Below are 27,728 nucleotides of genomic sequence, written 5' to 3'. Positions count from 1 at the left end.
CGCCAGTTTACTAACCAGCGGTAAATATAAATTTGCGAATTTTCTTGCACAATAATAATTGTTCACCAGTTGTCGCATTCGCTGAAAATAACGCTACATACACATTAACGCTTGGTTTACTAAACAGCGAAATGTGCTATAGACAAAATTAACGCCAGAATATTCGCAAACTTTTACCGCCACCTATGTAGTGGCGTAAAAGTATTTTTTTCGCCAGAAAATTCTCAAGGGGCAGGAAATATCCCATAATACTAGTTTTTTTTTACCCATCATTCTTTGCTGACAGATCTGTAGCTATTGCTGACACAATGTTTTGGCTTCTGCTTCTATCTGTTGCAACAGCAGCAGTTTCAGCTCAGAGTTGTATTATTGGCAGCGGCATCACAGTCCAAGGACTTGTCAGCCTCTACGCTTTTTTGGTTTCATTGTGATTGGCTACATTAAACTGTGCATTTCTATGAAGCAAAGAGATTGACTGGAATGATTTCTTGTTCATATGATTCTATTGGCAGAAGGGTTTATATGATGCTGACATGTTTGATTGGGGTTACTCTGGTAATGTTGTTGGATGCAGGCCCGGACTGACCATCTGTGAGATCGGGCAATTGCCCGATGGGCTGCCCTCTTCCTTATGTATATGGGCCGCTAGAAGCAATTAGAAATAAAGAATCGGAACATCCGTACTGACAAGCTTTGCAGTGTGTGTGCACGAGTTGAAATAATTCCCTCCCTCTTCCTGGGTCCTGAAGTGCTGTACATTTACATAACGGCTCAGCAGCCAGCCCAGCCAATGCTTTCTATAGGTCAGGTGACTTACTCACTGACCTATAGGAGAAGATACAAATAGGCGCGCCTCTTTTTGAGAACGTGCAGCCAACTTATCTCTCTGGCTCCGTGGGGACTGGGGCTGTGCGACCGTGCAGGAATCAATTAACCCTCTCAGCCTGAACCTGAACAGATCTACACAGAGAGGAATCAGTAAAACAGCTGAGCATAACAGGCCCAACCAAGCTAAAGACAAAACAGTAAGAACTTATACCTGACTGTAATTGGCAGTAAGGAGGAAATGCTTAAAATAGGAGATGTCTGCCTGATTTTTAACAATAACTGTCATTAAAATAGAAGGAAATGTACAAGAGCTCATTGATTTCCCCTCATTTTAATATAATGGTTACCTAATACAGCACATGCTAGCAATGATTATGTATATCATACTGCTAAGGGTGGTAGAACTACAGCTCTCAGATTTAGCTGGTATGCCAACCTATAATTCATTATTTAATCATTCTGCTTCCAACCCCAATGAATTATCTGTAAAACTATTTGGAGGAACAGTTAATGTTGGCTACCCATAATTAGAGAGTTGTAGTCTATCAAACAGGACTGGACCAATTTAGTTTGGCTCCCTATACAAGTTTCAATTAGCCCCCCCCTTCAGGCATTACCATTTCCCACCTTACCATGACGATATTTAAATAAAGAAAGCAAGAAAGTGTACAATACATTAATGAATGAAAATTTTCATTTATATAAATATGTATATGCAGTCATCCATCATACTGCCCCTGTACCTGGCAAACAAGCCCACCACACAGAAGCAGCTCTTAAGCTGTAGGGAGAAGATGAGGAAGGTAAGGCGGGAGGTGGATTCCGTTCTGCCCGGCAGCCCGAGTACCATGTTTATAGAAATAAATTATTGAATAAGCGCAAAGAATAAAAAAAAAAATCATCTTTAAAGTGTGCCCCTCGATGATGGCGCCTTACGCAGCCACTTATTCTGCCTACCCCTAGTTCCGGCCCTGCTACAAAATAAGGTATACCATCCTACTATGAGTTCTGAAATAATCTCTGTGCCATCCTACTATAAGTTCTATGGTATTTATACTGTATATATGAAATAGTCATCATTTTGTAGCGGCATCTGAGCGCCTGATGCTTTATAGCTAACCTATTTTCTGCACTCAATAGGCCACTTTTCAAAGAATGTTTACAATAATGTCTGTGATTTTAAACTCTCTAGGTTTTTGGTGAATCCTTTAAGTTGACCTTGTTATATTTAGAGAAATTTCACATATAGAAAAAACGTATCTGACATAAAGCTTTGCAGGGTCCAATAACTGCATTCTAACTTGAGCTTGGATGCCATGGGTTATTTTTCCTGCATTTTATTGAATATGGTGTTTTGTGTATAGCATTTGTTGTCATTTAAAACCTTTATATTCTGCTCGGACGTGGGCTGCTTAGATGTTTTTGCCTGGGCTGCTTTTAACTCCCAGTCCGGCCCTGGTTGGATGGTATAATCATCAGTCAATAAAGTTTGAGTTTTGAAGATGCATTTCTGGCCAAAAATGTCACAGTAAAAATTGCCATAATAACCTCCATAAAACAAGACTATTTTATAGCAGAAATATTCGCAAAACCTTAATTTGTCGCCAGAAAATTAGCTAAAATTACCGCTAACGTAAGCTGGTTTGTTAACGTACTTACCGCAAGTGATCGCAATGACTTCTGAGCGCATCGCTGTTTAGTAAACTCAGTCGCTGCGAATATTCTGGCATTAAAATTTTCTCAGCGATAACATGCGGAAACTTAAAGTCAGATGTACCGCACTTAAGTAAACGGACCCCTAGGTGTAGCATTTCTAGACTAGTTACAGTATTTGTTGAGTTTTAGTTCTCCTTTAAGAATAAAGAGGGACCAGTCTATCAAATAGTTTCTAGGTCCTCCCAAGGCTGCAAACCTCACTGCCCTTTCTTTATTTAACGAGAGAATGTAGAGTATCACTGAGAATATATGATACATCTATTAGTATTGAGATTATTCTCTAAGTGACTGGACTTATTGTAACCATTGTACTTAATGGGATGACTGAGCCATTGATTAGGAGTGTTGTACCATAAATCCCAAACAGTCGCTACCTAGGCTATAAAGTATTACACTACCATACCATGTGCTCAAGGCATACATGTTGAGGAGCAAATTGCCCAGTTTCATTCATGTGCCCTGTGTTTTCCCTGAGCATTTCAACCAAAGCGGTGTTCCATGTCCCAGAAAAGTAATCTGCACATAATTCATAACACAGTAAAAACATTACATATACAGTGTACATGCAATACATAAAAATGTGTGCAATGTTCACAGCCATTCCTGAAAAGTGATAAAAGGCAGCGGGAAGTATACAATTTTCAATACTAATTAACAAGTATATTGTGCAGTCTTTGCCATTGGGTCCCAGGGTGAAATATTTGACTTCTGGAGCAAATGCAATGTGGCATAGCAGGGAAGCATTAAAATGGGACAATTCTCAGGTGTTACCTTTATCTGGAGGATCTATGCTTTAATGCTGGGATAGTTTAAAACATGGAAGTCAAAAGCTGCAAATGAACGACACTGCTAGGCCCACAGAGCTCACTCAGTTCTCTCCGAAGTAGAGCGGCACAGCTGCCCCCCCTGGGGCATTCATTATCAGAGCAGCATCACCTCTATTACCTGTACCAGGAGCACATGCAGAGCTGTCAACCCCTCCCCCCCATTTTTTCAGGAGTTGCCTGATTTTGGCCCTCTTCCCCAGCCTCCTGTCATGCCTTCTCCCGGTTTTTTGTGCAGGTTGATTTCCAGGTGTACATGCACAACAAGCTTTCAGTGACATCATTGGAAGTGTGTGCGCATGAGCGGGTAGAAATCAATGACTTCAGGAAAGCAATTTGGCCTATGTATTACTGTTTTTTCTGTAATTTGGATTGCCATATTTTATTTCTGCCAAAATCCAATAAGAAATAATTATATCTTAGTTGGGATCAAGTACAAGGTACTGTTTTATTACTACAGAGAAAATAGTTTTGACATTTTTTAATTATTTGATTAAAATCGAGTCTATGGGATATGGCTTTCCTGTAATTTGGAGCTTTTTGGATAACGTGTTTCTGGAGAATGGATCCCATACCGGTATCCTTATATTTTACAATAGGGGGTATATTACCGTATATACTCGAGTATAAGCCGACCCGAGTATAAGCCGAGGTACCTAATTTTACCTACGAAAACTGGGAAAACTTATTGACTCTAGTATAAGCCTAGACACAACTACAGCCCTGTCTCCCAGCAGCGCACATTCTGCCAAAGCGACCCCCCCAGCGATCAACCGGACTTCTTTGCAAAGTTGATGGTGACAGAGAATTGCCAAACGGATTACTGTGTGCATTGTTCCACTGTCCCACTGCCATGTGCAGAGGGTGCTGTTTGATATTGCCATCACTGTGAATCTTTCGTATAACCAACAGAGGGCGCTGTGTGATATTGCAGTCACTGTTATTCTTTCATATAACCAACAGAGAGCGCTGTGTGATATTGCAGTCACTGTTATTCTTTCATATAACCAACAGAGGGCACTGTGTGATATTGCAGTCACTGTTATTCTTTCATATAACCAACAGAGGGCGCTGTGTGATATTGCAGTCACTGTTATTCTTCCATATAACCAACAGATGGCGCTGTGTGATATTGCAGTCACTGTTATTCTTTCATATAACCAACAGAGGGCGCACTGTTATTCTTTCATATAACCAACAGAGGGTGCTGTGTGATATTGCAGTCACTGTTATTCTTTCATACAACCAACAGATGGCGCTGTGTGATTTTGCAGTCACTGTTATTCTTTCATATAACCAACAGAGGGTGCTGTGTGATATTGCAGTCACTGTTATTCTTTCATATAACCAACAGAGGGCATTGTGGGATATTGCAGTCTCTCCCCAAGTGAACTGTTGGTATAGGAATGATTAAAAGTGACTGCAATCTCAGCTACTCGGGTCGGGTACCGATGACCCGAGTATAAGCCGAGGTAGACTTTTTCAGCAAATTTTGGATGCTGAAAAGCTTATACTCTGGTATATACGGTAATTACTATATAATACACAAAAAGCTATGAATATCTTGTAAATGATATCCTTATAAACGTTGAGTTCTGATGTCATCAGTTATAAAGGGTGAGTTCGGATGTCATTTCTGTCACATGACTCACTGAAATTTGTGTATTATAATAAATAAAACACCCCCTGTTGTAAAATATGAGGATATTAGAAGTTACCTCGGAGTTCCATGACCTGTATAAAAACATTAGGCCTTCAGCCTTGTGTTTTTATATGGTCATGAAACGCCACGGTAACTTATAATATCCTTATAATTTAAAAGAGGGAGTACTTTATTCAGTATATATTTGCACTTGATTTCCCTCTCCTGCTCCTGTCTTTCATCCATCTCATTATTTCTGATTTTAGCTTCTCCTCCCTACAATGCAAGTTGAGTTGCCACCTTTTCTCCCGACTAACTCAGTGTTGGGAGGTGAGGCCAGGACGAAGCAAGGGCGGGTTGTGATGTAGAGGGGACATGGTGAGCTGTAGAGGGGTCAATAGCAGATAGCTGCATCAATCTCACGGAATCCTGGCTGGTTTTCCAAATTAGGAAAACCGGGGCATCTGGGTGGCAACCCTAATTGTATTATCCTGTTTTGATAACTCTTATCTTTTAACAGTTCTGCCTGAGAATAATGTAGCTTTCCCCGAGATTCAAATAGAATGCATAAACATAGATTCTATACTAGTGGCATTTTGTTGTGCACAACCTCCTTCCTCCTGCTTTTACTTTTAAGTCTTTGCTCACTGCTTTGCTCACACACTAACTATTCTGGCCATTTTAAATATAACTTTGTAGAGTGGAACCCCCATTAAGTTTTTTTTAGGGGACCAGAAATGAATGGCCTATGGCTCACCAGCTGTTTCTGAGTAACCATTCCCAAAACAGCAGGTGGAGAGCTACAAGCTGTTGGTACCACTTAACAAAAGCAGAAATATTCAATTCAAGTGTTTTGCTATGAAAATTGGGTAGCATTTTCTATTTTGCCATAATTAATAATATTTGTAATAGGGATTGACAACCTTACTTTGAATGTATAAACCTGAAACGTATAAACTCTTTATTTGCTTATTTTAACCTATAAAAGGGTTTGAGGGTTTTTTTTCACTGAATCAAGTGCATATCCTTTATTTAATATTTATTTTTAACTAGGTCCCACTCAATGCTTTGTGATCCATTGCTGTTTACATAAACAGATCTTGCTCACTAAGCCAGTACTGCTTAGCAGGACATTTCCGGCTAATCTAACTTTGGGTCTAAAGACTCAGTGGATTAGGGCTTACATGCACCAGTTTTAACTCTAATGAACAGATTGATTTGTTTAATATATTATCAAACAGTGCAAAGTGCCATCCTACCTCTATATTTAAATCTCACTCCAGACCACCCTACCTGTATGTAAAATGTATACACACAATGTGGTGCTTTCCCAGCTCTGCTATGTCCTTGCCAGCTGACTGTTTAATGTAAATGGATAAGTATTCCACCAGAAAGTTCACCAAAACGGGCCTGGCTCAAGATGAATTAAATGCATTTTTGTTGGGATTTTCTTTCCACCTGCACAAAAGTCACATTAATGTTTCTTAAGCTGCAAAATGCTTGCTCATCCTAGATACACTGGTTTAATATCATAGATAGCACATCTGATACCATCTAAGCACATGTACATTAAGATTAGTCTCCTCCTCATAAAATAAGTAGTGATGGGCGAATCTGTGCCGTATAATTTTGACGCGTGACAATTTTATATGCGCGGCTATTCTGACTGCGACAATTTTTTTTTGTTGTGGCAGATTTTTCACTGCAGTTTCTTGAATTTATTAGTTGGTGCCAACAAAAATAAATTCGCTGTGAATTAGTGCCTGGCGAATTAATTCGCACATCACAAAAAATAAGGAAACACAAATGATTGGACGAGACAGATTACTTGTCTGGGCTGCTTTGGTTGTAGTTGGGTAATGCAGGGCTCTGGGCCTTGGGTCTTTGGGCAGAAGGTCGTGGTACAAGGCGTTTAGACAGAATCGTGGTCAGATCAGGCTGGGTCGAGGCAGGCAGAGAATAAACGTAGTCAGGCAGGCAAGGGTCAAACCCAGGAAGTCAATCAGATGGATTAGGCAGAAGAGGTAGTTGAATATCAGGCAAGGGTCAGGATACAGGAGTTCAGAATCGTCAAAAGCCAGGCAGAGGTCAAAACAGGTATCAGGATCTGAATCAGATTAGCACAAAGCTCAAAACACCACAGGAGTAAACAGGCAAGGTCTGAAAGCCCAAATGGGTCTTTTATAGTGTTCAATTTTCACGCCATTGCGTGCATTTGCGCGCCTGTGTCATTACGCCGCACCACTGGACCACCAGGATGAGTGCTTTTTATTACAATTATACAGGCAATTGCAGCACAATCATATCCTCGACATACCTGCACCAGCTTTAGTATCACGCAAAACCTTCACGGCCCGTGGCCGTCTCCTCTTCTCAGTCCGCCTACCTCTGCTAGTCCCCACCTACCAATGAAAAACGAGTAGGCTCGATGTGCCTCACACCATCACTCCCACCGTCACTGCCTACTCGTTTTTCATTGATAGGCGGGCGGGGACTAGCAATGGTAGGCGGACCAAGAAGAGGAGACCGCCACGGGCCGTGAAGGTTTTGGGCGATGCTAAAGCTGGTGCAGGTATGTGGAGGATATGATTGTGCTGTGATTGCCCGAAAAACTACTCATAAAAAATAACTAATCGCTATTGGAAAAACACTTATATTAACTCCCCAAAGCCAAAGGGGGATTTAGATTTTTGACCATAGATCCCTTTAATATAAGCAGGTCTCTTGGGGAAACTGTGACTTGCAGCATAAAGGGCAATTCACCGTAATTAGCAAAAATGTAATAACACATAAAAACCACAGAAATATGTTAAACTTTCATAAACTGACAAATTTTATAAAATGAACATGGTAATTAGGGCGCAGTCAAAAAATGTTCACCGTGCGCCAAATCTTTTTGTCCCTCTTTCTATTTCCAAATTGTTGGGAGGTATGGCCAAGAATGGATCTGTTCCACAAAAAGAGCAGCCCTAATACATTTTGGGAGATCTATAAGTAAATAAAATGTTCTGCATTTAAATGGTTATATAGAAAAATATGTTTTTTAAAAAAATTGTTAATAACTAAAAATTATAATGTTTTTTATTTGCTGTATGTTAAAAAGTATTCAGTGTTATCCTTAGTGTTATAAGCCAAGCTACAAGATGCTATTCTGAAGAAGTTATGCTGCCCTCTAGTGAAAATCATTGAACAAGTGTGCTTTTTATGACTTCTTAATTTTAGCAAAAACCAAGGGGTAAAAAGCACTAGCAAATACCTTCAATGTGTGTTTTTGAAATGCTTAAAGAAAAGCAAAGCCCCTCTAGGACTCTTCCCCTCTCCTGAACCATGTTACTGGGACCTCCTAAACTTCCCTGATTGCAGTACCTGGTTCTAAAAAAAACAGAGTATTTAATCAGGTATTTTAAAGAGAAAAAACATTTTAAGAGGTCACAGGTGTGTTGGTATTGGGCATCAATGATTCAGAATACTGCCTTTATCGACCCTTATCCATACATTGAATCCCTTGTATTTGCCTCAAAATCCACCCAGCTCAGGGTTCTGGATATGTTCTGGATATTTTCCTGGTCACAGTGAAATGGTTCTTAAACTCAGGTGTTAGAAAACTCTAGTACAATGTTTGCTTTCTATGGGATTGATTGATCAGCATTCCAATTCAAATTTTCTCTGCCCTAAACTCATGAATTCAAATTATATTTTCAAAAACTCAAATGTATGGTATGTATAAAGCACAAAAAACAAGTTCAGATAGACATCAGTGGCCATTGTTGTAGGCAAACTCAATGTTTTCTTACATTTTTCAAAATTTTTGAAAGTTTGTAGACCTATTGAAAATGATAACTAGAATATGAATTTGATGTATTTAAGAAGTCACAGTTCATCAAAATACTCTTAGGGGCTTATTTATTAAGGCGAGATTTCTTTTCACGGCATCAAAACACCGAAAACACCAAAAAGTTGTGGTAAAAAAAAGACAATTTTTTCACAATTTATTATGCCCCCAATCTGTTCCAAGTTCGAATCCAGAAATTCTCTGTCTAAAACCTGCTGAATTTATGTTCAGAGTTTCTGGGGAGTTGACGCTGGTTTTTCAGGCGCCATACATTAAAAAGTCTATTTTTTTCACAAGACAATCACGGTTTTCCCTAATCTGATTTTTCGAGTTTTTTTATTGATAAACAAGGGCAAATTGTGGATTTTAGTTTGGTCGGACTTTTTTTATTTAAAAAAACAAGAAAAATTTTGATTTTGATAAATAATCCCCTTAAAGTGTTGCCCTTATCCATACATTGAGTCCCCCACATCTGACGCAAAATCTTCACTGCTCAAGGTTCTGGATACATTGTGAATTTGAGAACTCAAAGTACATTATTTGCATTCTATTTGTATGCCCCACCTCTGTCATAAGGTACCCCACTACAGTACCTTGTGTGCCCCACTGATGTATGTTTAGAGTGAGCATGGGGGAGGCATAGATGCCAGGGGCAAAAGGCGAGAGTTTGCATTTCGGCACTGAAATGAGCCATGTGTGCCTTTACCCAGGCCAACAGAATCATTCTGTGTGCAGACAACGTAAGAGGCAGATTGCATATGGCCTGATTCTTTTTGTAAACAATTAGTGCTTATAAAAGCCAAACCAGGAATCTAGGCTTTTCACAAATGATTGGGCACTTGAGTGGATTGATTTACTGGAGTTTGTAGGTGAGATTCTATATATAGGATCAGTATGGCAGCTTTAATGTATGTAACCAAACACAGATGTATGGCAACTCATCTCTATACACTCACCCAACCGCTTACTACACTCCTCTACTGACCTGCTACTCAACTCTTCTCTCAATACCTCCTCACATTCTCGCATTCAAGACTTTGCAAGGGCTGCACCCCTCTTCTGGAACTCTCTCCCACGGTCTGTCTGACTTTCTCCCAACCTTTCTGCTTTCAAGAAATCTCTTAAAACGCACTTCTTTCGAGAAGCCTACCCTCACTCTGCTTAACTACCAAATGCAACACAACATACAGTACCACATTTCTCACCCACTTAATTCGATCTTGCCCACTCCCACACCTTGTGTATTACTCCCTTCCCTTTAGAGTGTAAGCTCTTTCTGCACAGGGCCTTCCTCATCTTTTGTACCGGTATTGGTTGTGATGTATGTAACTCCATATGTTCTATGTATAGAATTCATGTGATTTAGTTGTATAATCACATTTACTGTACAGCGCTACAAAATATGTTGGCGCTATATAAATACATGTTAATAATAATAAATTAAGTATAAAGATTCACTTTCTCTGCTGAACTACACGCAGGATTGAACATATTCCCCAAACTGACCACATGGTGTCACTACTATACAGGAAAGTTATCCTGTGCCTCATATACAAATACTTTTCCAAATGCTTTGCACACAAAATGCTCTCAGATCTGTGTGACCTGACTGTAAATGTAAAGCGGCCCTTTTAGGTGTTAATCTGTTTTCTTTTAGCCCCGGCCTCCCTCTAGCTATTAGAGAAGTAGGAAAGGGTGTGGAAGGAGGGTTCTTCCTGTGTAAATATTTACTTAATATTTAATGATTCTTGATAAAATAAAATTGAACATTTGCACGTTAGCAAGTAAGTCTTAGGCAGGCCTGGACTGGGAGTCAAAATAGGACCTGCCATTCCAAGTACACAGCCCCCCACCAGCCCAAACAGCCCCGACCAGCCCACTATATGGTAACTTTCTATGGAAACATACAGCAGCCCCTCTGGCATTTGCCAGAACCCACAGATTGCCAGTCCGGGCTTGGTCTTAGGGAATTGGCATACAGGAGGGTTTCAGGTACTGCCTAGTATCCCAAAAAAGAGGGATTGAAGCTTCCAAAATCACCACCCATCCATCAAGGACAAACACGTGAAAAGCAGGGAGACAAAGGAAAATCTGTCCCTGGCCAGAGCTACAAATATGAAATCAGCTAATAGCAGCGCCTTAAAATCTGACCCACGTTGCGGCCCTCCTGACTGCACTCGATACGATAAACATTTTGCCCATCAGTCTTGCTGTACAATATTCTGTTTATTGGTTTGATTGGATTTTTTTTGTGATTTTATTGCATTCTGAATTGTTCTTGATGAATCCATTTTGGACACAAATATCTTTATTTCGGGGTCTGTACGTGCCACATAGCTTTGCAGTCCTACAACAAACGCAGCCCTGCTACTCACTATCAAACAAAAGAGGCCAGACATTTATATTTATGATAGTTTAGCATTGTACATAAAGACGTGGCAGATAAGATGCTCCCTCCGCTTTTCTCAATAGTTTCAGTTTTCACCTTACTTTGTGACCAAGTTCCAAATCAGACCTCACATACTGCTTTGTGGATAGGAACACATAATTCAAATGTCTAAAAACCTTGGGCTCTGGTGTCCGCATTGTTATGTCACAGGGTTGAAGAAGTAGAACTGTGGGATTACAGTGAGTGATAAACAGTACATTATTCTGCAACCATAATAACCTTAATTGTTAGTGGAAATGTGCTTGTTTTTAACTTCATCTACTATGTATAAAACAAGAACATAAAATAACATAACTGGGGGCCTTATATATTCTGGGTGACAGCATCTCTTTATTACACTAATCTATTGTGCTAAACAAGGGTTAACAATGTAATTAAACAGTTAATGATAGGAGTACCTGTATGTGTAAACACATCCCTAAGAAAAGATTACATTTTTCTACGTCAATGTCTAGGGAATCTTTCAGCAGACAGAGAAGCTGCCTTTCATCCCATTCCCCATGTTTTGTCTACTGTCATTAGTAAATGCAGGTCTGTCATTAGTGGGGCAAATTCCTCATAGTGTTTGCATTGCTTATACTATATGTCACAGCTGTTTGGAATACTGGAGTATTGTGCTTTAGATTGCTCAGCGTATAATCTATCTGCCAGGCTTTTATAGTTAGGAGCTATTCACACTGGGCCCCTGACATGATTGTTTTAACTCACTGTTTCTCCAGCTTCATAAACATACATTACAAAAATGAGAAATCTTCAACCCATTACCATTATATTTATTTTAGAGATATTTTTTAAATTTTTGACCCAAATCTCCATAATAAGAATTCTAGCGCAATCAAGCCCAAATTCCAAGTTGCGTCTGCTTATGCGTCAACATATGCAGTGTGTTCAGATTGGTGTTTGCATCTAATTCACATGATCAAAGTCTGGTGCACCTATTGATGCTACCTGCTGTGGGAACTCTGCAGTTGCCAACAGATTCGGGGTTGCTGTAGCTCCAGGGTTCCCCAGCAGTTGCACCCCATTCACCAGAAGAGACAGGATGGATGCATTGTCCTTGTGGAAGTGCAGGAGCATAAATGGATGTAAACACCTTAATGTATTGAGTCAATGTGCACTCTTCATTTTAGCAGTCCGATGTAAATTACTCCTAAAGGGATTTAATATCATTGTGTGCAGCAAAGTAACCAAGTGCAGCTGAAACATGGCACTTTTATTTTGACAAAACAATAATTTTATAAATAATTATATGAGAATAACATTTCCCCCATGTTCCCACAGGGAATTCTCATTATATGCTCTTATGAATCACCCTCTCATTATTAATAATAATAATAATAATAATAATAATAATATTACTATTATAACAATTGGTAGAGGAGCTTTCCTGTGCTGTCACTACCTGGTTAATGCATCTAGGGCTGAGAGGGAAAGCTGCAGGATATATCTGTGACTTATGGGCAGATTTTCAAGGGTCAAGTTTTTTTATGTCCAAAACTGTCAAATTAGACTTGGGAATTATTAAAATTCAATTTGTTTTTTTTTTAAAAATTCAAATTTGGTTTTTAGAAATTTATCATACACAGGCCCACACAACTCAAATTGGACTGTCCGCCACCTAAGACCTTGCAAATTGCTGTTTAAGTCAATGGGCGATGTCCTGGGATCAATTTGGAGTTGTTTGCAGCCTTCTGACATTCAAGTTTTTTTCAGAGAAAGAACTTGAATTCAATTTTTAAAACTGAAAATTGATTAGAATTCGATTCAAGTTTTTGGGTCGATCCTATTCACCCAAGTTTTGAAAATTTTATTTTTTTAATAAATTTCGATTGGTTGAATTTCGAGTTCATGGGAGTTCTGCCCCTTAGCCACTAAAAAGCACTGGAAATATCATTTTTAGATTGTATGTTCCAAGTCTTCAGTTGCTACAATATGTTGCCTATTCTGTAATATAAAGACTAAAGAAGAAGGATCATAGATATGTGCATGACATTGTAGGAATTTTGGGGGCCTATTTATTAACAATCGAACTACACTTTTTCCACGAATCTTGAAAAATTTGTGGTTTTCCTATATTTCTTAAAAGCTATAAAAAAATTCAAGTAAATTCAATAATATCTGTGGTTTTATAGATTGTGGGGGTATGTAATAAAAGGCACTAAGTTTGCCCAGGAGCAGTAACCCATAGCAACCAATCAGTAGATAGAATTTACTGGTCATCTGTTTAAAAGCAAATATTTTATTGGTTACTATGGATTACTGCTCCTGGGCAAACGTAGTGCCTTTTATTACATATGGAGGCATATCACTAAAATCCAAACCTTTAATAAATAAGTCTTGGCTTGAGAAGAGCTGACTAACACAATATTGTTTTGTTGGCACATTTAGGCAGAACCAGCAGTGCAGAGAAAAGCCAAAGACAGGCAGATACTAGGGGAACTTGGGGCGTTTTGCTTCGCCGAAAAATTCACGAATTAACGGAAATTCACAAAACGGCGCCGGTGTCTCGTTTTTGATGCTGGCATCCATTTTTTTGATGCTGGCGCAAATTCGCTGGCGAATTTGCACTGCGGTTTCGCAAATTTATTCGCCGGCAGCGAAACGCGGGAATTCAATATTGTATCAATATGGTTTTGTTGTGTCCCAGTTGCTCAGCCAGAAATTCTTTAAATTAGGGTCCTTATCACAGTGAGTCATGGGGAAGGCAAGTAGCAGGAAAATCAAAAATCTGTATCTGTATTTAGTAAATTTTTGGCGAAGTGAAATGGGTCAGGTTCGCCCATCACTAGTATCAGCTCAAGGCAATCACAACCCTTTACCAGGGAAGATCTGTGCCTCTGAAGTTGCCCCAGTAGCTCCCCATCTTCTTTTCTGCTTATTCACTGCACATGCTCTGTGCTGCTGTCACTTACTGACCAATTCAAAATATACAGTACACATAGGGACAGATTTATCAATACTTAGAAATTCGACTATAGAAATGAAATACTTTGAATTCGAATATCGAATTCAAACTTTTTTTATCGAATTTTGGTATTCTGCGGTCGAAGTAAAATCGTTCGATCAAACGATTAAATTCTTCTAATCTAATGATTTGAACGATTTTATCGTACGATCGAACAATTTAACTTCGACTTCAAAAAACTTAGAAAAATGCTGTAGAAGGTCCTTAAAGGCTAACATAGCACTTCTGCAGGTTCAATTTGGCGAAGTATTGAAGTCGAAGTTTTTTTAAAGAGACAGTACTTAGATTATCGAATGGTCGAATATTCAAACTATTTTACTTCGAATAGAAGTCGTAGTATCCTATTCGATGGTTGAAGTATCCAAAAAATTACTTTGAATTTAGAATTTTTTTTACATCGAAAATTCCCTCAAATTCACTTCGACCCTTGATAAATCTGCCCCATAGAATATAAATGTCACAATATTACACTGATTAGTAATTAATACGGATAATTACTACATGACAGCACAGAAACCAGTGCAACTAGCATGAGAGTTTATGGCGTATATTTATCAAAAAGTGAAGTTAGAGATGCTAGAGTGAAATATTTGTGGTAACTGAGGTGACAATCATGAGAATTTATTTCTCCATTCTATTTCATTATAGCATACTCTCTTTTCACCCTTCGATACATATGCCCCTAAAAAAACTATAAAAGTGAACGTAAGGCTGCTAAACTGTTATTCGTCTTTAGTTACAATGTTACAAATGTGTAACCATGCAAGGTAAAAGTTAAACATGTCCTCTCAGTGTAAGAGTGTGCTGTAGTCCCTCTCAATGTGTTTGCGTGTGTGAGTGTGCAGCAGTCCCTCCCAGTGTGTATGTGAGTGTGCAACTGTCCCTCTCAGTGTGTGTGAGTGTGCAACAGTCCCTCTCAGTGTGTGTGAGTGTGCAACAGTCCCTCTCAGTGTGTGTGAGTGTGCAGCAGTCAATCTCGGTGTGTGTGTGAGTGTGCAACAGTCCCTCTCAGTGTGTGTGAGTGTGCAGCAGTCAATCTCAGTGTGTGTGAGTGTGCAACAGTCCCTCTCATCTGTTTCTAGCAGAATGCACAGAGCTGAACACCTAAGGCACTTTGGGCTGTAACTTGAGACGTATCAGGGCAGATCTAAAGAAAGAAGCCCCTCGCTCTGCCTCCTTGTCTCCCTATTGAGCAGTGGGTGCAGGCAGAGGCAGAGCACACACAGACACAGCAGAGCCTCCCTCCTTAGTATGCAGAGCACAATCCAGCGCTGTAGCCAGAGCATTGAGACTGCCTCACACCAGTACAGCACAAGAGCAAGTGAAGTGCCCACCATTCCTGACCTCACTGAGCTCTGCCTATAGGTGAAATACTGGAGTATTATGGATTTGGCACTTACAAAGTGGGCAGAATGTATATCTCCTTGATGTGAAATTATAAAAGTGAAGAATATATTGGTGTTGGATTTCTGCTGCCTCTTGGAATTTACAAGATTTCCCTGGGTCTCTCTTTGGCAAATTACCTGTAACACCAGCTCTCAGGGAATTGTCTGGTCCCAACGCTGATCCTTTGTTATGGAACAGACTAGGAATATGTTATTTCTTTTTCTCTTTCTATGTGTTGATGTGTGCATTGGATATACAACTCCTGGGGACAACCACAGGCAGCCTCTAGCCCAGACAACTGAGCCCCCCACCCAGGGAAGCACAGATCCAAGCCACAGCCCCTTGGAGGATGAAGCGGACAACCAGGAGAACATTTTATCCCAGGTACCTTCACTTACAAGAATTCATATGCAATAGTGTAACGATTTTACAACTCTTTTATATTTAGCATCATCATAATTTCTTTAAATAGCAGTTGTTTAAAACAAACAGATTTATTTACAGACCAAATAATGATAATGAGATTTTGTCTGGCATTTAACTAACTGCAAGTAGATGAATAAAAGGGATGTGTAACTCAACCCCTATGGATTCCGCCACATGGACTACAAATTGCAACAAATTGAAACTATGTCTCTAGTTTCTTGCATGTCTGCCTGCCTCAGATTTGCATGTGATGTTAATACATCTCACTGGGAGCATTTAGTTGGTCTTGTCTGATAAAGTTGTAGCAAGTTGCATTATAGACATAGCTACTGAGATGCATCATATTAAAAGTATTCAATGAAGCTTATCTCTGTGCTTGCTCATAGTTATGAATTAGAAATTGAATTGCCTCAACTACCTCTGCAGATGGTTCCATATTACAATAGAAACAGGAGGATGAAAGAAAACTAGGGAAGTGAATGAATGGCTTGGGCATTACTTAGCAGCAGCTTCAGTTCTGGCAGAGCAGTGGGTACTACGGAACAGGTGTGCGACCGGCACAAACATTGGGATATCCCCCCATTATTTGTGTATGTCTGATATGGATACTGTTCATGAGCACTTGTGCTTATTTGTGTTTCCTTGCCGGAGGCTCTAGTCTTTGATCTCATATGAAAGCCCTTGCTTTGTGTCGTTCCACTGAGCAGTGAGAGAGAAATAATGCAACAAGATCTCCTCTGGGGAAATGTGAAGTTTATTTTCTGGCCGTTTCCTCCTGCAGAGCGACTGCTGCATGGAAAGCCTGTGGCACACAGAATCCTCAGCACATTACCAGTACAGGAAGGAATGCAGTGGTTAGGAAGTGGATAAGGTCACACAGAGTAGTCAGAACTTTTAGCTGGAAATACCTGTATATCTGTAATGCCCAATTCATGTGTTGGTGGCAGAGAAATGAATGTGAATCTAGTGGTGCTGTGGATTCATTTTTTATAGGGTGGCAATTCTTCAAGTGTTTCTATATTTTAAATGTCACTCTGCATCCTCAAGTAGGTCACTCTGCTACAGATGCTGCTAAACTACAACTCTAGGCACATCCAACAGCCTCCAGCTGATCCCAGGAGTTGTATATAACAAAAGTTATGTAATAGTTCCATAATATCTGAGGGGTGGTGGAAAGTTGCCCTTCTAAACCCCGGCTGCACAATTCTGCTACCCTCACAGTTTAACAAGCAGAAAGTGAGAGTAGCAACATCATTCTCATTATACTCTTCATAATTTAGTTATTATATAACTCCAGCTAGTTACATATAAGTCTGGGTAGCAGGTGCCTGTGCAGCTATTGCAATAAAGAGAGGGCAAAGTGAAAATAAATGCAGCGAAGGGGGGATAATATATTGACTATTGATTATGAAGTTTGGAAATATGTGTTTGTAGGGCTCCAGTGTCTGAGAGATAATTGGTCAAATGTTATTGCTTTGTTTTTTTTTTAAAAGCAGTGATGTTGATGACTCCATGATGCCAAATAGAGGATTCTGTATAATGTTATTCTATGCACTGGGTTTTTTTGTTTTTTACAGAACGTCTGCTTATCATGGTAACCACCTTGGCAGCTCCTGCACTCATTTATACATTCAAACAGAAAAATAAGGCTCTTTGCTTTATGCAGTATAACCTATGCTCATTTATTTTAACCATTATGGATATTTCTTTTGTCAACCCTAGCTTCTACATGTGTAGGGAAATAAAGCCAACATAAATCATTTTAATCATTCTGCTGTATTTTCCCCAGTTTAGTGACCAGGGTCTGAATTTGGCAGAAGTAAATCCCAAGAGTAACATTACAAAAGTTTTATTTTCAGGAGAAGCAATAGAAGATTGGAAGAGCTTTATAGCTGATGTGGCAGTAATTGCTAGTGTGATGTGTCTATGCTGAATAAAGTACCCCCTATTGTTAAATATAAGGATATTATAAGTCACAGAGGAGTTCCATGACCATATAAAGTCTATCTTTAGTCACAAAGGTTGTATGCAGAAGAGGGAGGAAGAGCTGCCAGGCATTATTAGAAGGCAAGTGATTGTCCTCTAGACGAGAACATTTGGATGTTTTACGCAGATGTTGGTATCTGTATGAGATTAATAAAATGAATAGTCCTCCCTTGAGATGTTACTTTGGGTCCAGAAATGTAAAAAGAGAAAAGTGATTCATGGAATGTATGAGGATAAACCACTAGAGGTCACTACTTTGTTAAAAATCATGTTGCAGTGGTCTGAGAGCATTTACAGACCCAAGTGGGACCTCGCTGTAGTTCTGGAAAAAGAAGGGTTTCCATACTGATCTATACACATATGCTTTACAGCTTTATAATAACTTGGACATCATGTTTTTTAGCTGTGGTTAACTGCCTTACTGCTGGAGCCTTAAACTGATTCTCATAAACAGGTCCTTTCTCTCACATTGTACAAAGTAAAGATGTTACAGATACAGGCAGTTTTGTAGAGTCAACACTCAACAGGTATCCAGCCCTAGAAAACAAGACCTAATTCATGAGGTCCCTTGCCCCATCTTCAACGAGGGGATCATTCTACCTTCTTTCATGTCAAGGTCTACTTTGCCTGGGGCTCCAATAAGTAGAATATAGAGAGACTGAAGCCTGATCCCCCCTCCGTTTAATGGACTAGGGAACACACCTTGCACCCCTATCCAATAAGGAGCTCCTTCCTCCCACAGGGTCCATATGAAGGGTTTGCCTGCCCTGGAGGGGGAACACTACCTTCCACCTTCCAGGCCCTGGTCCCCCACTCTGGGATGTTTGTCCTTTGGGCTTGTGATTTATATGTACAGTGATGAGAATATACATTTTGTGTATTTTTTTTATTCAAAAGAGCCCCCTCCATTTCTCACCCTCATTGACCTTTAGTTTGGGCTTTCAGTGTTATCTAGGGGGGCATTCTGCCAAAATTCTCCCCTAACTGGTCCTCGAACTAGGACACCTTAACCACTGCTCCAGGCTCCCCAAAGGACCAACCTTATAGTTAGAATACCCCTGCTTTAAAAGATAAGAACTAATTAACCACTATGTGACAATTTTCCCAGTGTGCCATGCCAGAGAATGAGCATGTTATTGGGTGCGGAATGCAGGAGTCTTTGTGAATCTTATGCCTCATGCTTTCACTTGGCTTCCACCTTGCATATAACATTTGTCAAGGACAAGTCTGCAAAACCGTACCCCATCAGGGTGTTTTTTTTCCAGTGAAGCTAGTAAAGTACTATAGGCAATTTAGTAGCTACAGGGGCACCTTTAATAAATGTCCCCCAGTATGACTAAAGCAGCACTGGTGAATGTGGTATCACATTAATGATATATTCATTCCCTTACTGATCAGGCTGTCCTGCTGTGTGGAAGACATGCACTGAAGGCTTCTGAAGATTCGTCTAATAGTTGTTAGTACAGAGAACCTACAATACAGTGGAAAGCTAAAGTAATGACTGTTGGTTAGTCATCCCATCATGTGCCGGTTGTGATAGGGATATAGGTACTATAACATAAAATATATTACTGTTGCCCAGGGAAACTTTGTCTAGCCTTAGTATCCAAACAAAGCAGCAGAGGCACAAAGCTCTGTCCAAACTCACAGTACTGTGCACCAGGGTGCATGCCTAAATGGGCCAAACTGAATGGTGGAAGGCCAGGTATAGCCAGTCTAGGGGCCCAGTAGTTGTGGTTGGAATAGAATTCCCAGCATTCCCAACTAAATGAACCACAGGAGAGCCATATGTTTGGCTACTTGTGAGATAGTGATTGCCAGCTGATATATTTATCACATATTCTTGTAGGAATAGCAGAACAATAAAATGTTTCTTTACATCCATACCATAGAGAGAATGCACAGATCAATGCAATGAAATACAAATCAGAGACAACATCTTATTATTTTTTAACATTGTGGTTATTCACTCAAATGGCAAACTTTCCAAAGTAAAAGAAAGAGACATCCAGTGTAAACTAAACAGAAATCCATCTGTTTTATTCACAACTGAGTTTTTAAAGAGATTAGTAACTTCTAACAGTACGTAACACATTAATAGCAACTCATAGGGGGAATTGACTTAAGGGAGAATTCTCACCAGCGAATGCTCCGCCACACTTCCCAAAAATTCGGTACCACTACGCTAATTCACTAAAATACAAAGTTGCGTCTTAGCAGCAGAATGCAAGCGAAGTTTCACTAGCGTTTATTTGTCAGCGTGAGCATTTCATAGTGATCTTTCACTAGGGTTCAATTCTGCCTAGCGAAACTTTGTTAGTGCTCTTGCACTTAGGTCAATTTGAATATGGAGGTTACATATAGTTCATAGTTATATGACTTTATTAGAGATGTTGCTGCAAATGCTTGAAGTGGCCACTTATTATTACAAATGTCCAAGGAAGCATAATAGAGACAAAAGACATCCTCTAATGCACTAGACATGAGCCCACCCTATATGAAATGTGTCATACCCCTCAAACACAAATATGTTTAGAACTTTTGAAGGCAATCCCACTTTAAAATATGAAAAAAACGCAAGTGTTTTTTAGAACTTTTGACTTTCCGGCATACAGGATATGATGTCACTAACATAAGATTGAGGAGGTAGTAGCTTTATGTTATCAGTTCACCAGGTCCAGGGTCAGACTGGGGGGTCTGGGCCCTGCCACTGCCCCCCCCCAGTGGCAAGCCCACCCCGCTGCCCCAGTCTCCAAGCTAACCATCCCGGCACGTACTTGCATCATGCCTTCCTTATGTGATGGGGCAGGGAAAGGTCAGGAGCGCCAGCTATGTCTAGCAGATGGGCCCAGGGTCGAACTGTGGGGGGTCAGGGCCCCCCAATAGCAGGGCCCCCCGCTGCTCCCCCCTTGTAGCAGGGCCACCGCTGCTCCCCCTCCCAGTGGCAAGGCCCCCCCACTGCCCTAGTCTCTGGGCTACCCTCCGGCTCAGTCCGATGCTGGACAGGTCTAAGCTGGCGAGAAAATCTGGCGAAGGAAACTCTGGCGAAAGAGGTAACGTTCCGTAAAATTCACACTTTAGTGAATTTGTGGACTAATGATAATTTGCCTGACCAAAAATTCGCCTGGCGATAGGGTGCAAAACTGCACTAGCGATGATCTCTTTTGCAAGCAAATTGTCCTCTATGCCTGTTAGTAAATTGGCAATGTGCCTGCGGATGGGATTTCTGGCGAATTTTCGCTAGCAACAGCCACTTTGCCCTTTAGTGAATTTGCCCCATAGTTCCTGTTCATAAACATCCTGGTTCACTGGCAGACTGACCACACCTGCAGCCAAGTTCCCGCCCCACTTAGACAGTTAGTCCATACATCTATTTCTGACAGACTTGGCACAGGAGAACTACCAGTTACATGCTGACTGCACCCACATTCTGGGAGTTATGTATCTGCCCTCTAGTCTATACTCAGACACTGTGCCACAAAATGTATTGAGAAAATGATCCGACTTTTCCATACATAAGTGATTGTTACATCTGTTGCCATACATTGTATATGTTGTATATGCCATAGCGATATGATATCTTTGCTTTTATTATTCACTCAGTCCCACTAAAGTTGTATTTGTTGGGGTGCTTTGTGGTGCACCTGCAGCCTTCTCTACTAGTTGATTGCTTAGTAGATATAATGGGGTTGCCTCGAGGGGGGTGTTGAAAACTTTGAAAGCACCAAGTATATGACTGACAGAAGAGGCATGAGTGAACTATGCGCACCAACTTGCTTCAAAATTCTCCTTCCAACAGTTTTATAGTCTGTTTTATACTGGAGTACAGAGTTTATGTTTTTGCAGCAGTATTTAATAGAATTAACAAGGCATCCTAGATGGAGATAGTTAAGTGAATCCTCCAGATGGGCCTTTCACTGGATGCTGGATACTTTAACTAATCTTGTTGGGTGAAACCAATTCTATCTATGATATCTTTAGTGGCAGCACCCAAGCTAAATTTCAACTTCTACAGCTTGTACACAAACTGACAATAAAGTATGCTCTGCTTTTGACTAGCTGTTGTTTACTTGGGTACATTTAGGGGGTTATTTATCAAAGTCCGGTTTTATCTCAACATTTTCTGCTACGAACTCCGATCAAATCCGCTCGGGTTTTCTACACTTATTTATTATTACATTTTTCCTGAAAATTTGCTTTGGGGGAAAAAATCTGATTTTAACGATTTTTCACCCAAAATCTCAGATTTCTTATGCTTTTTTGCTAGAAAACTCTGAAAACTTCGGGGTATTGCATAAAACCCAGCGCAGATCAAAAAATCATTGGGACTTCTCCAACTGACTTCTATGCAACCTCGACAGGTCTGAAATGTGGGATTTTCTGATTCTGACTTTTCCATCTTCGGGGTTTAATAAATTCTGAAAATTTCCCAAATTTGTAGGGATTTTTGCATTCGGAGTTCAGTAAATAACCCCCTTGGTGTATGCTGTCACATAGGTATGTTCTTGGGCAAAATCCATAGTGAGAACTCATTACATATAGCTCACCTAGAAAGATTTCCTTTCTTTCGTTCTTGTTGCTTTTTCACATAGAAAATCCTTCCTTCTTTCTTCATATTTATCACAAGTACTGCCAAAACCAGAGGGACACAAATCACATTAATAACAGGAATCTCACTGGAGGAAAATGGCCCTAGATGAGAAGTGCACATCATAACGAGAGCACGCCAGAGAAATATTAGATTACCGGATGCTAAATGAAAAACTGAAAAGTCATACTAGGAGTATATTGTAAAAACATGAGCTCTGTATTAACTGAAACCAAATGTATTAATTTCCATTTCAGGCCTTTAACATGACACAAAAAGGGAAATATATACATTTCTTCTGTTGTCCTAATCAAATGATTACTGTAACAGAAATTGCTCCACCAAGAGAACATAAAAGTCGAGAAGCAACAGAATGTCACTGATTGAATTATTTCCATATGTGTCTTTGATAGAGCTCCAGAGCACTGGCTCTTATATTTGCTGGCAGGGGATTCTGGGATACTTAGCTCAGCACTAAGTGGTGAGCAAATGGTTTCTAAAAATGGAACTGATCTGTACTATCTAATTTTTTCTCAAAATTTGTGTTGTTTTTTTTCAATTACTCTAAGGGGCCCACGAATCACGAAAAATTTGTTGTTTTCCTATTTTTCTAAAAAGCTTTAAAATTTGAGATTTATCAGTTGAAAAAAAACACAAAAGCTTTTCATGCCAAACTTCACCAAGTAAAAATTGCCGAGGTGCTGTAGAAGTCAATGGAGAGCTGATCCTATTGGACCATTTGTAAACCAATCAGAATGTTAGAGTTTTCAGGGGGGTTTTTTAGCTACAAATTGTCTGAAAACTCAAATTTTTAGAGCTTTTCGTGGTACTCGGATTTTTTTCAGAGCTTTTTTTCATTCCACTTTTTTTTATCTGAACTTTTATAAATTCTATAAACCCCTAAAATCCACCCTTTAATAGATAAGCCTCCTAAATGCTAAAAATGCAATATTTATTTCGGGCAGATTTATTAAGGATCAAATTTCGAAGTAAAAAATACTTCGAAATTCGACCATCGAATTGAAATACTTCGAATTCGAATATCGAATTCAAATTTTTTTCATCGAATTTGGGTATCCTGTGATTTGAAGGATTTTAGCAATCGATCCACCGATTTTTCTTCGACTTCAAAAAACGTAAAAAAAAAAGCTCTAGAAGGTCCCCATAGGCTAACATAGCACTTTGGAACTTCAGCAAGTATTGAAGTCGAAGTTTTTTTAAAGAGACAGTACTTTGATTATCGAATGGTCGAATATTCAAACGATTTTACTTCGAATCGAAGTTGAAGTCATAGTATTCTATTCGATGGTCGAAATATCCAAAAAATTACCTTGAATTTCGAATTTTATTACTTCGAAAATTCCCTCGAATTCACTTCGACCCTTGATAAATCTGCCCCTCGTGTAAAAACCACAAAAAACTCTTTGTAAAGTAAAAGCTGTCAGGTCAGCTTTTTTTTTTTAAACAATGCTTTTAATAATAATAAATTAAATGGCATTCATGGTTTTAGGGAAATTGAGTTTATTCGTGGTTTCAACAATACTAAAATGAGGTAAATGGGCCTCCAAGAGTCATCACACCCAGCAGCTGTTGGGGGGAGGCATGAATTGTGGGGGCCCCACTGTGGTTCTCTGTATACACTGGTAAAACAGGCCAGATTTGTAAGGTGTTTGTCAATTAATGTAACAATTATCTTAAAAAAAAAGCTAATATATTGATAATTTAGGGCAATGTCTAAATATCGATCTATCTCTGTGTCTCAGTCCTTTTCTCTTAGCCTAGATATTTCTTACTTTTCATGTGTAGTGACAGCCTTTTTAAATCAGAAGGTACAGTATTTATATGTCACTTTGAAGAGATAATAATAACCCCCAAGGGTTTCTATATATTACAAGTGATGATGTAAAAGTGTAGGGACAGCAGCAGAACAGAGGTGTAACTGGGTAGGCAGAGGCTGGAAAAATGATTTACTGGCAGTTACACTGTTGTTTCGGAGTAGGATCCTGTTATTAAAGTATCGAGACAGGACAATATGCTAAAGTATTTGTAATAAATATCTGTTGCTTTACTGCACAGCTTTTATTTAATCTTCTCTTTTCCATGCCTCGGAGAAAGATGAGAGTATCTCAGCCTTGCTATCTTTTATGTTACAGGGATGAAGCCTTACAGGGTTTGGCAATCCCTTTTAATTCCAGGCAGAGTCTGCTGACAATTATACAAAGAGTCGGCAAGAGAAGAAAAGCAAAGTCTAAATGTATAGCACATCCATACAGAAGTAGATAATGACCATGAAACAGGCCAAATGGTTAAAGGCAGGAGGGCCCACTGACACTTGGGCCCACTGGGAGTTTTCTTGGTTTCCCGGTGGGCCAGTCCGACACTGATTGTACCCTAAAGAGTATGTGATCACTGAACACTATAAGTCCCTCTGGTCCTGGTTACCATTAATTGGCAACTTTAAAATTAATTACTGACTGGCTCCACCATTATACATCATACTTGACCCATCTTATGCACATAGATTCTGATCAACACCATTTCCTTTGAACTATATACACTATATAGGGATCATTGAGTATTCCATGGGCAGGAATGGCCGTGCTGTGCACTTCATGTCAGATTGAAAAAACAACTATCAGGGGGTGCATAGACACAGTCAGAAGGAGCAAATAGGCTTTGTGTGCTATAAGCCATGGAATTTTTCAGAAGAATTAGAGGAAAATAAAAGGTATCAAATGACTAATTTGTATGAAGGGTTATAGACACTGGGAAGCTCACCAAGCGTGAATTACCTATTAAAGTTTTAAAAACTTGATCATGTAAAAGCGCAATTGCATTCTACTCATCATTTTCATTGAGTCTACCAACTTAAAGATTGGAAATATCTCTTGAATGTTGCTAGTACAACTCCCTTTTTTCTTTTCTTTTGGGCTAAGACTGCTGGGTTCTCACTGTTGTTTACTAAACTACCGAGGTTTGATGTGCGGCAACTGCTAGCCTCTCTTTCCTTCTGCTAAAACCATGGAGCTTACTTCTGGATACTTACATACTGTACTTCTTCTAGATACTTGCATAACACAACACAATAGTATATTAATCATTTTTATTTCTTGACTCCCACCATTCAATGACCGCTAATGCTAAATTTATCAGTTTCAATGGAAGATTTTCCTCCTCGTAAAATCACAGAACCATTTGTTGAACAGGATTCATTAAAAATTTTAACATTGGCAACTCCAGAACTTTGATTTAACCTGTTACATAAAAACCCTTTAAATGAATAGGAATGAGTTTGCATAGGAGCAAAAATATGCTAAGAGATGTAATGTCATATGTTGAACTGGATGCATTACACATATTCTTTTATGTAGGCATTAAAGGACAAGGAAAGGCAAAAAAATAAAATCCCATTTTTACTTTCTTTAATGAAAAAGAAACCTATCTCCAATATACTTTAATTAAAAAATGTGTACTGTTTTTATATGAAACCTGACTGTATGCAGTGAAATTCTCCCTTCATTTACTGCTGTGGATAGGAATTGTCAGACGGTCCCTAACTGCTGAGCAGGGAAACAATCATACTTATGAACAGCAGGGGGAGCCCCCATCTTACTTCCCAGCCATGCAGAATTCAAGCAGCTTTGTTTATGACGATCCCTAAGCAGCCCAGACCACACTGAGCATGTGCACAGTCTTAGTCTTGCAAAGATGTTTAACAAAGTTACAAGATGACAGCCCCCTGTGGCCAACTTTGAAAGCATAAATTATTTGTTTGATTAGGCTTGTGGTGCAGTAAGTTCATGCTTATGTTTAGTATACAAAATAAAGCATTTCTAGCCTTATTCTATTTTAGACTTTCCTTGTCCTTTAAGCACAAATATTCTGTATTGCATTATATAATACGCAGGGGTAGAAGCAGAACTATGTACAGAATCTAATCTAATGGATAGGAGCTCCTTTATCTTTCCATGGCATGATGCTTTTGTACTTTTTAATCAGTTATTCCTCATATGCGCAGGCATTTTCTGAAGTCAACTGGAAATTTCTCCTCCCTTATAGCCACAGCTATTAATCTATATATTTATATATAATAACTAGGTTTGTGGCCTGCACTGTGCTCCTCCGACTGAGGAAAGTGTGTTTCCCTTTTCTTGGCTGGATAACATCAGCATAATGAAGACCAGTTGAAGTGAGAAGCCACGTCAGTTATATCTTGCAGATGTGTGCAAAACACAGAGCTAAAATATACAGCACAGGATAATAGAATTTGGGCTAGATCTGCCAGTGAGAGTGACTGAAACTTTATAAGAAGCAGATCATTTTTCTATAATTCTATAACGGTGCCTTAACATAGTAACATAGTAAGTTAGGTTGGAAAAAGACACATGTCCATCAGGTTCAACCTTTTAACTTTTTTTAACCTGCCTAACTGTCAGAGGAAGGCAAAAAACCCAATCTAAAGCCTCTCTGATTTGCCTCAGAGGGGGAAAAATTTCCTTCCTGACTCCAAAATGGCAATCGGACTAGTCCCTGGATCAACTTGTACTATGAGCTATCTCCCATAACCCTGTATTCCCTCACTTGCTAAGAAGCCATACAACCCCTTCTTAAAGCTATCTAATGTATCAGCCTGTACCACTGATTCAGGGAGAGAATTCCACATCTTCACAGCTCTAACTGTAAAAAACCCCTTCCGAATTTTTAGGCAGAACCTCTTTTCTTCTAGTCGGAATGGGTGACCTCGTGTCAGCTGGAAAGACCTACTGATAAATAAAACATTAGAGAGATTATTATATGATCCCCTTATATATTTATACATAGTTATCATATCACCCCTTAAGCGCCTCTTCTCCAGCGTGAACATCCCCAATTTGGCCAGTCTTTGCTCATAGCTAAGATTTTCCATACCTTTCACCAGTTTAGTTGCCCATGGATTAACATGGATGTTAATGATGTTGTATTAGCGTTTTAGTCACAACAATTAATTAACAAGAGTAGGATAATATTAATTATTACAATATTTTTATTTAATTTTGAGGACTCGTTCAAATGAACAAATCCTTTCACACTTCTATTTTTCTGAAGG

The 27,728-nt window shown here is 39.4% G+C and overlaps 1 protein-coding gene across 3 annotated transcripts in view; it reads left to right on the top strand.

Moving 5' to 3' along the window:
- The first annotated feature begins 578 nt into the window (after positions 1 to 578).
- Positions 579 to 27,728, top strand: part of olfml2b.S (olfactomedin like 2B S homeolog) — a 69,649-nt gene continuing 42,499 nt past the window's right edge. The window contains exon 1 of one of the 3 annotated variants that reach the window (XM_041561609.1): positions 579 to 1,025. Coding sequence is in view for 2 of the 3 variants with exons in the window: in XM_018261184.2 (XP_018116673.1) it covers positions 15,832 to 16,026 (195 nt within the window). In the remaining variant the exon portion in view is untranslated. Of the gene's footprint in view, positions 1,026 to 15,286; positions 16,027 to 27,728 lie in introns of those variants that run through there. The other 2 variants (XM_018261184.2, XM_018261183.2) reach the window with 2 other exon arrangements.

The sequence above is a fragment of the Xenopus laevis genome, chromosome 4S (assembly GCF_017654675.1).
Source record: "Xenopus laevis strain J_2021 chromosome 4S, Xenopus_laevis_v10.1, whole genome shotgun sequence".
NCBI lineage: Eukaryota > Metazoa > Chordata > Amphibia > Anura > Pipidae > Xenopus > Xenopus laevis.
This window is presented reverse-complemented; position numbering and strand designations above follow the sequence as displayed.